The 9,801-nt window shown below is 39.9% G+C and overlaps 1 protein-coding gene across 1 annotated transcript in view; it reads left to right on the plus strand.

Annotated features, from left to right (window-relative positions):
• Window positions 1-8,555, plus strand: part of CCNT1 (cyclin T1) — a 40,872-nt gene extending 32,317 nt beyond the window's left edge. The window contains exons 7-9 of the mRNA XM_011936237.1: window positions 536-699; window positions 1,173-1,243; window positions 2,558-8,555. Of these exons, the coding sequence (XP_011791627.1) occupies window positions 536-699; window positions 1,173-1,243; window positions 2,558-3,967 (1,645 nt within the window). The 3' untranslated portion in view covers window positions 3,968-8,555. The remainder of the gene's footprint in view (window positions 1-535; window positions 700-1,172; window positions 1,244-2,557) is intronic.
• Window positions 8,556-9,801: the final 1,246 nt, after the last annotated feature.

Raw genomic sequence — 9,801 nt, forward strand, 5'->3', positions numbered from 1 at the left:
CTGTGTTAGCCAGGATGGTCTCGCTCTCCTGACCTCGTGATCCGCCCGTCTCAGCCTCCCAAAGTGCTGGGATTACAGGCTTGAGCCACCGCGCCTGGCCAGATATTTTCTTAAGTATTTGATTTATGGATTACACAGACCAAAAAGCTTACAATTTTCCTTAGGATCTGAGCTTAGTCTCAGAATAATAGGTAATAAATATTGACCTCTAGGCTTGAATACTGGCCCAGAAGTCAATGTTTTAAAGAACTTGAATTCCCAGCCTTTTTACTTTTTTCATTTTTTTTGGCTCTGGTCAATGTGCAGATTAAGTGATGTGTATTCAAGAAGTGAAAAATGTTGTTACCTGAACAGGTGGGTTAATAGGAAATTATATTGAGTGCTAGATCAGAGCATTGCATATTTCTTACCCTTCTTACTCTCCTGTGTATTTTTAAGCCTTTTTTTTTTTTTTTTTTAAATAATGGAGAGTTTTAGCTTTGGGTTGAGAATTGAGAGCTCATGACACTCTCTGTTTTCTTCCCTCTGATGTCAGCCTGCATTTGACCACATTTAGCCTGCAGTACACACCTCCTGTGGTGGCCTGTGTCTGCATTCATCTGGCTTGCAAGTGGTCCAATTGGGAGATCCCAGTCTCAACTGACGGGAAGCACTGGTGGGAGTATGTTGACGCCACTGTGACCTTGGAACTTTTAGATGGTAAGTTTTAGAGTAAGGGACCTTGAAAAGCACTTGCTGGCCGGGCGCGGTGGCTCAAGCCTGTAATCCCAGCACTTTGGGAGGCCGAGACGGGTGGATCATGAGGTCAGGAGATCGAGACCATCCTGGCTAACACGGTGAAACCTCGTCTCTACTAAAAATACAAAAACTAGCCGGGCGAGGTGGCGGGCGCCTGTAGTCCCAGGTACCCGGGAGGCTGAGGCAGGAGAATGGCGTAAATCCGGGAGGCGGAGCTTGCAGTGAGCTGAGATCCGGCCACTGCACTCCAGCCCGGGCGACGAGACTCCGCCTCAAAAAAAAAAAAAAAGAAAAGCACTTGCTGTCGATCTGTCACATACCTGGCCAAAGGTGACTTGATTCAGATGAAAACAGTTAGTTAGTAGTTGAGGTTATTCTTGTTTCATTATTTCTGTTTCTCTCAGTCTTTCTTGAATGTTCTGTTTTATTTGTAGAACTGACACATGAGTTTCTACAGATTTTGGAGAAAACTCCCAACAGGCTCAAACGCATTTGGAATTGGAGGGTAAGAATATTACTGTCAGCTTGTGGACAAAATCAATTTCTTTTGACTGCAACAGTGAATATACCAGTATTGAATATGTACCTTATGTTTGGAATTTCCCTTTTTATAGTTAAACAGTAATCATCATGACTTCCACTTCATACCTTGGATACTGTTGTAGAAGTCAATGTCTCTGGGATAGCAGGATTTGCTTTTCATTGTGTAACTCTTGTGATATGATCATTTGGGCAGTAACACTGGTTGAGTATTTTCTGTGTGGAAACTGGTAGGGAAAAAACATGGCTTCTCTGAGTATTGGCTTCTGGTAGAGGCAAGATAGAGAATTACAAGGGTAGAGCTGGTATCATAATTTTGTCTTTGACATTACCTACTTATAAAATGGATTTTAGAATTTTGTTTTTATATAGGTTGTAGTCTAAAGTTGTATTTCAAATATTTGTCAAAGTCTTAGGAATAATGGAATCATTCCTTTTTTTGTTCAGATATAAAGCTTGTTTTCAGATGTTTCCATTATTTTCTCATAAATCCAGACAGATAAAGTTAATTTCATTCTCCTGAGTTGAGTGAGTGGCAGAGAGTGAGTTTGCCTCTTAGAAGCCTGAGATTAGAAGTAGGCTTGAGAGGCCGGACATGGTGGCTCACGCCTATAGTCCCAGCACTTTGGTAGGCCAAGGCTGGCGGATCAACTGAGGTCAGGAGTTCGAGACCAGCCTGGCCAACATGGTGAAACCTCATCTCTATTAAAAATACAAAAATTAGCCAGGCATGGTGATGCATGCCTGTAGTTCCAGCTACTCGGGAGGCTGAGACAGGAGAATCGCTTGAACTCAGGACATTGAGGTTGCAGTGAACCGAGATTGTGCCACTGCACTCCAGCCTTGGTGACAGAGTGAGACTCTGTCTCAAACAAACAAACAAACAAAAAACAACAGCAACAACAAAAAAGAAGTACGCTTGAGAGCACATAGTCATCTTTTACTTTAGCATAAAACCTCACCAAAATTTCTAGAATTCAGCTATGGACTAACTATAATCATAAGCAGAAGGCATGGATGTTCATGTATGAATTTTAGATAAGCATAGAGTCTTTGTTGTTATTACTTTGTAACATGTGGATAGATTGCTGTGATTCTTAATTGAAGGTTTTAAAATCTTCTCTTGATGGTAATATTTATTGGATTTCATGTTAGGATAGCCTCCTGCCTGTGGCCTATCCAGAACTTCCAGTGTTGCTGCAAGTACAATCTACTCATCTCAATGTTTTTTTATTTAGTAAATTACCTAAGTAAAGAGATGCTATTTGCTTCATTCCAGGCATGTGAGGCTGCCAAGAAAACAAAAGCAGATGACCGAGGAACAGATGAAAAGACTTCAGAGCAGACAATCCTCAATATGATTTCTCAGAGCTCTTCAGACACAACCATTGCAGGTTTAATGAGCATGTCAACCTCTTCTACCACAAGTGCAGTGCCTTCCCTCCCGGTCTCTGAAGAGTCATCCAGCAACTTAACCAGTGTGGAGATGTTGCCGGGCAAGCGTTGGCTGTCCTCCCAACCTTCTTTCAAACTAGAACCTACTCAGGGTCATCGGACTAGTGAGAATTTAGCACTTACAGGAGTTGATCATTCCTTACCACAGGATGGTTCAAATACATTTATTTCCCAGAAGCAGAGTAGTAAGAGTGTGCCGTCAGCTAAAGTGTCACTGAAAGAATACCGCGCAAAGCATGCAGAAGAGTTGGCTGCCCAGAAGAGACAATTGGAGAACATGGAAGCCAATGTGAAGTCACAATATGCATATGCTGCCCAGAATCTCCTTTCTCATCATGATAGCCATTCTTCAGTCATTCTAAAAATGCCCATAGAGGGTTCAGAAAACCCTGAGCGGCCTTTTCTGGAAAAGGCTGACAAAACAGCTTTCAAAATGAGAATCCCAGTGGCAGGTGGAGATAAAGCTGCCTCTTCAAAACCAGAGGAGATAAAAATGCGCATAAAAGTCCATGCTGCAGCTGATAAGCACAATTCTGTAGAGGACAGTGTTACAAAGAGCCGAGAGTACAAAGAAAAGCACAAGACTCACCCATCTAATCATCATCATCATCATAATCACCACTCACACAAACACTCTCACTCCCAACTTCCAGTTGGTACTGGGAACAAACGTCCAGGTGATCCAAAACATAGTAGCCAGACAAGCAACTTAGCACATAAAACTTATAGCTTGTCTAGTTCTTTTTCCTCTTCCAGTTCTACTCGTAAAAGGGGACCCTCTGAAGAGACTGGAGGGGCCGTGTTTGATCATCCAGCCAAGATTGCCAAGAGTACTAAATCCTCTTCCCTAAATTTCTCCTTCCCTTCACTTCCTACAATGGCTCAGATGCCTGGGCATAGCTCAGACACAAGTGGGCTTTCCTTTTCACAGCCCAGCTGTAAAAATCGAGTCCCTTATTCGAAACTGGATAAAGGGCCCACTGGGGCCAATGGTCACAACACGACCCAGACCATAGACTATCAAGATACTGTGAATATGCTTCACTCCCTGCTCAGTGCCCAGGGTGTTCAGCCCACTCAGCCCACTGCATTTGAATTTGTTCGTCCTTACAGCGAATATCTGAATCCTCGGGCTGGTGGAATCTCCTCAAGATCCGGCAATACAGACAAACCCCGGCCACCACCACCTCTGCCCTCAGAACCTCCACCACCACTTCCACCTCTTCCTAAGTGAAAAAAGAAAAAGAAGAGGAGAAAAAAAACTTCTTTAAAAAACCACATACTTTTTCTTTTTTTTTTTGAACTAAGAAAATTACTTATGAAATATGTCATCCTTCTTGGACTAGGGAATAAATTGATATTGAGACATAGTTAGGAGGGTGGTAGAAGGCGTTGGCTATTATATCTGCTGTCTCATGCATTTAACTATTTTCTTACAGTTTTTACTGGTATTAGGTGTTGAAGCTGTGAAGGATTAAGGACACTTTCTGAATTCTTGGCCTCTCCACCATCTAATTAGGTTGATTGGAGTTGATATCTTCCCTCTTCTTGCCAGAGCCGAAAAATGGAGGGTTTGTTGTATCAGACAATTGTGAATCCTTTTGGTGTTTAATATATCAGAAGAGAGGAAGTATTTAAACGTCAAAATCTTTTAATAGACTTAAAAAAATAATTTAAAGAAAGTAAGTTATCTGTTTAGTTTTTTTATATGATCGGGAAGGGGATAGGGATTTTGCTGTGTGTATGTGATACATAGCAGTGACTCCTGGTGGGTGGGATTGGAGGGTGGGAATGTGTGAGGGTGGGTGGGAGGGTAGGTTTTTGGCTAGGAGTTCTGAAATAGGCTCAGGCCACTCCAAGTGTTCAGACTTTTAAGTGTGTATGTAAGTGTGGGTATGTGTGTTTTTAAGTGTGTGTGTTTAAAAATCATGTTTTATCTTTCCCTCCCTGTTCCTTACCATTTTCATTTTCCAACAGTCTACTAGAGAAAAACATGGTTGGCCTTGAGAACATAAAGGAAGAGGCATGTATTTGACATGGTTTTTTTCCCTTTCTTTATGTTATAATTAAGTAGTAGCCCTCTAATTTATAATTTGGGCAAGTACAGCCAATACCCTGACTTTTAACTTCATTATGAGAACTTCCTTTTTACTCGCTTTTTTGTTTTTGTGCAAAACAGATGGGGTTGAGGAAGAGGGTTGGTGAACAAGGCCAGCTTCTGCCCTACAGAATTGGGTGTGTCTTTTTTTCAAGTGAGGCTTTGGGAAAGTGTTCAAATGAGAGCAGTCTTAAGGTCTGTAAGAGATGGGGAATGTGCTATGTATATCCTGCCTGTGAAAGCCCAAACCATATGGGAGAAGCTAGAGGATACTAAAAACAATGAAATTGTGATTTGGAAGTTTCAGAACATTGTTTTAAAAATTACATTATACATGTAAGACATGCTTTTATCTGTATATCTGAAGGGAAACAGCTGCATCCTCAAGTTTTTGCAGCCTATATGACTTGAGTTTGGAGCTTGTGAATTTAACAGTACTGGTGCCATGAAAATGAGCAAAGCCTAGCCAATGGATACTATTATGTTTAGATTGTTCATCTTTGGTAGCTTTAGATTCTTGATAGAGGTTCTTAAGATTTCTGAGTCCTTTATAAAAATAGGTCAAGAGTCCTGTTGTTATGGAGGCTTGATTATCCCAGATATTAGGAGTGAACATTTTTGATAAAGAAATCTTTCAGAAAATCTTGGCTAGAAAGAATTCTAAGTTAGCTGTCTAAGTACTAAAAACTACCTAGCCAGAGATCTTTTAATGGGGTATTTGATCTTCATTGCATTTTTTTTGCTCTGGAAAGGATGGTGCAATTTGAGTTTGTCTTTGTGATTTGATTGCAGCTTCCTTCATGCCAAGTATTTTTTAGGGAGAGGTTGAATTATTTTTCATTTGGAAGTCATAGGGAGACAGGAGTTGTACTTGTGCTGCTACTTGCCAGGAACAGGTTGGGAAGAAAATTGTGGCTGTTGGAATTGATGATGTACTGGCCTAATATAGAAAGGAATTTGTAGGCAGGAGTAAACGTTAACTGGCGGTGGATTAGTACCCTGCATCTTGCATATTTAAACTGTCTAGAGTTCCTGCCATTGCTGGGTATAAAATGAGGAGCTCTCTGTCGACCTGTAAATCATTAATACTTCTTGACTTGGAGTGTCACTTCACTTTATAGGTGACATTTTCCTCTTTCCCCTTGATATTTTCTGTGTTGTGTTAGATAATTGGTAGATACATAGTTGTGGTTTAGTACATTTAGGGCTTCTATTTATTTAGATTTTGTTTGGTGGAGTCTGTTTCCAAAAGGGAATGTGCCATTTAGTCTCCATCTGTATCTTTGTGGAATTGATGATCACTGGTTTGATTTTGAAAAATGTCTTTTCCAGCTTTTAGTTACTCTCATCAAATGTCACATATTTCCTAATCACGTGCACTCCTTTACTACAGAGGCACATAATAATTTGGCCTCATAGCAGTTCTCCATGGCCATACTGTAGTAAAGTTCCTTAGAACTTTGTCAGGAGTGAACTAGAAAAAAGTGCTTACTAGGGCCTAAGAGTTGCTTTGTGATGTGTAGTCTGGCCTTTGCACTAGTAGATCATTGCTGACATAGGTCAGTTTAGAGACCTTTCTGTGTTAATGCCTCCTGGTACTGTCTTAAGATACATACAATGTCTGTTTTTAGACCTATGCATATGTCATGAAGCTCTTTGTGGGCTCTGCATGAAGCTGCTGCTTTGTTTTTGGGTTAACAGATGTGCCTGTCAACTAGCATGTGTATTGTCCAAATTCCATAAACTTAAGGTTTTTAAGGGCTGTGTGGTTTCTGAGCTCTATGTGTCTTTCCTATCCTTGTACCTTCAAAGGGTGAGAAATGAGATTTATACATCCAAAGTCTGGTAAACATGGCTTTTCGTTTCTTCATTTAACCTAGACTGTCAAAAATAAGTGATGGTGATAAGTAGGCCTGGAGCCTCGGCTTCTGTAAATCTCATTTCTAAAATTTTGCTATACTGGTGTTGGCAAAAACAAATACCTGTGGATTGTCCTTAAGGCTTTTAATCAGATACCTGTGTTGCTGTTAGCTGAACTGAAGTGAAGCATCGATCCAAATTGGTCTTCTGAAGTATCAGTTATGCTTTTGAGTTTAGAAAATACTTAGGTGTTAGTCTAGTCTTGCCATTCATGAATCAGTGTATGTCCATATCAGACAGCCTCAACTTCTTCTTCGTTTTTAAAAATGATTTTAGTGTTTTGATTTAGTGTATATTACATAGTTCAGTATTATTGGCTTTACCAGTGTTGACAGAAAAATTTTAAATCTCCAGTTGCAAACAGCAATGGATTAGGATATGGAAATAAAATCATGGTGACATCACTGCTGAGTTATCTTAAACCTCTGCTACTTAATTCTCCATATTGAAATGCATACTCCTCCACATACATGGCTTCTAGGTAAAGGCAATTGTAGAGGGGCCCTGTCTATCCCAGTATGGTTGGATTTTAAACATATCTGTGTTTCTGTTATTTTGGGAACTGATTAATATTTACAATTTTTTTTGTTTATGAGTTATTTTGATACTAATACTAGGAAAAGAGAGAATCTAGAACATCTTGAAGTTGGAATACAAATTTTATTCTTTTGGTCTTGGGAGAATTTAAGCAGTCTATGCAACTCATCAAATGATGAGAAACAGCCCTCCGAGGTTCCAGTAAGCTTTCAGTGACTTTGATACCTCCCCAAGTTTCTTGAGTTGCTGCTTGTTAACACCCAGCTTTTAACTGAGTGTTTGCTCCTGATGGTTTAGGAGATTTTCATATTGTATCACACTGTCAGGTTTTATTTTGTCTTTTTATCCCTCCGTGGATGTGAGTTTCAAACAAGCACAGTACAGTAATCTTGCCTGATCAAGAGTAGTCTGGAATGAGACTTATTTTTTGAGTGGGAGAGTTCTCCATTTTAATGTGTCTAAAGTTTTTCATATGAACTTGGCATTGGAAAAGGGAGGTAAAGAAAAAGGACATTTACTAAAAGTAGTGTCTACTCTTCCCCTTTATGAGTGTGTATTCATGGCTAATGAAAAAAAGAGGAGGACTCTTGCGTTTTGTGTTGCCATGTTAAGCATGGAGAGGGATGCTTGACAGCATGCTAATTGAAGCCAGAGCAAGTATGTCCTTCATCAGGTAATCAGGAACTCTTCAGCTGAAGCTGAGGAACTAACTGATTAGTTGTTGATTGATCGTAATGTAATTGGTTACAAAGTGGAAGTGCTGGCTGGCTTAAGTACCCAAAGAAAAGAATGCAGCAGCCTAACTTAGTGTTACCATATGTTACTGAATTTGAAACTGACCTTTTTCCCCACCCTACTTCACACACCTAAAACTGTTTTCTTGTCAGACCAAAGAGCAAAAAGAAAAAAAAAAGTAAAACACTTTACCAATCTATGTCACTCAGGTACAATTTTGTGGTGAGATTTTTGTCTGTTCTCTTTGTATTGCTCTTAAGAGTCCTTTCTCAGCATATTATTCTGCCATTGCCTCTGTCTTCCTTGGGGCACCTCAGCTCTGGATGCTACCCCTGGGATATCTACTGCTGTTATGTGAATGATAGGATGTAAGTGACCATTATAGTAAGGGCTGTTTGTAAAAAATTCAAAAAATTTAAAAAGGATGTATACATTTTATAGTCTGGCTATCAGTTTGATATCTTGCTGTCAAGTATGTTTCTCAATCTGTATTTATCCATCCCCTCAATAAATGTTAATGGTAAAACACTCATTTGATTGTTTATGTGTACTGTCCTCAAATTAGTCCTTAGTCTTTTTGTTTGTTTGTTTGTTTGTTTTTGAGACGGAGTCTAGCTCTGTCGCCCAGGCTGGAGAGTACGGTGGTGTGATCTTGGCTCACTGCAACCTCTGCTTCCCGAGTTCAAGCGATTCTTCTGCCTCAGCCTCCTGAGTTGCTGGAATTACAGGCGCCCACCACTACGCCCAGCTAATTTTTGTATTTTTAGTAGAGACAGGATTTCACTGTGTTGGCCAGGCTGGTCTTGAACTCTTGACCTCAGGTGATCTGCCCACCTCGGCCTCCCAAAGTGCTGGGATTACAGGCGTGAGCCACCGCGCCCAGCCTAGTCCTTAGTCTATAACTGTAATTTTATTGATATGTTTACAATTTTGTTTCAGTTTTGATATTAGTATGTTTTCTTATTGTGGAAGATCTTGTGGGAATTGAGTCCATTGGAAAGACCCAAGATTTGTTGATCAGTAAACCCAGTAGTATGAAGTATGTTGTAGTCAAAGGGAAGAAAAAAACCCTCACTCTATATTGTTACATGAATACCTGGAAGAGTAACTTGTACACAAAAAAATTACAGCACTAACAGATGATGGCAGCGTGTACGCATGTACTGCTTATCTTGCAAGCATTATCAACATGATTCATAATTGTATATGTGGTTCTTTGAAAAGCCTGACATGTTAGTAAAGACATAGCATTGTATCTGGAAGAAAAACTTTGAAGAAAAAAACATTCTTGGTAGTGCCTGGAAAAATTGATAGTGAATACTCATCCTGAGACATAATAAGACCACATTTACAAGGTAACTCTTGTAAATTACACACTGAAAATAACTTTTATGCTAAAGTACTCCATACTTACTACACAAAGTTAGTAATAGATATAGTTTGAAAGCTTTAAAAGGAAAAAAATAATGATACTTTTGAAAAGTCACTTGAGTCGTTTCTTCTCCAGTTTTTTAAAATAAAGTAGCTAATTTTACAAACAGTATGTATACCTCTCCTGAAAAAACTATGAAATCGGAAATCTTTGCAGAAGTTGCTGACAGTTTAGGAAGATGCCAACAGTTCAGGAATTCTGGTGTGGTTTGAAGCACTCCCCTGCTTTTCATTCATTCCTTTAGAAAATACTACCTGGCCGGGCGCGGTGGCTCAAGCCTGTAATCCCAGCACTTTGGGAGGCCGAGACGGGCAGATCACGAGGTCAGGAGATCGAGACCATCCTG

This window comes from Colobus angolensis, unplaced genomic scaffold (assembly GCF_000951035.1).
Source record: "Colobus angolensis palliatus isolate OR3802 unplaced genomic scaffold, Cang.pa_1.0 Scaffold151, whole genome shotgun sequence".
Lineage (NCBI taxonomy): Eukaryota > Metazoa > Chordata > Mammalia > Primates > Cercopithecidae > Colobus > Colobus angolensis.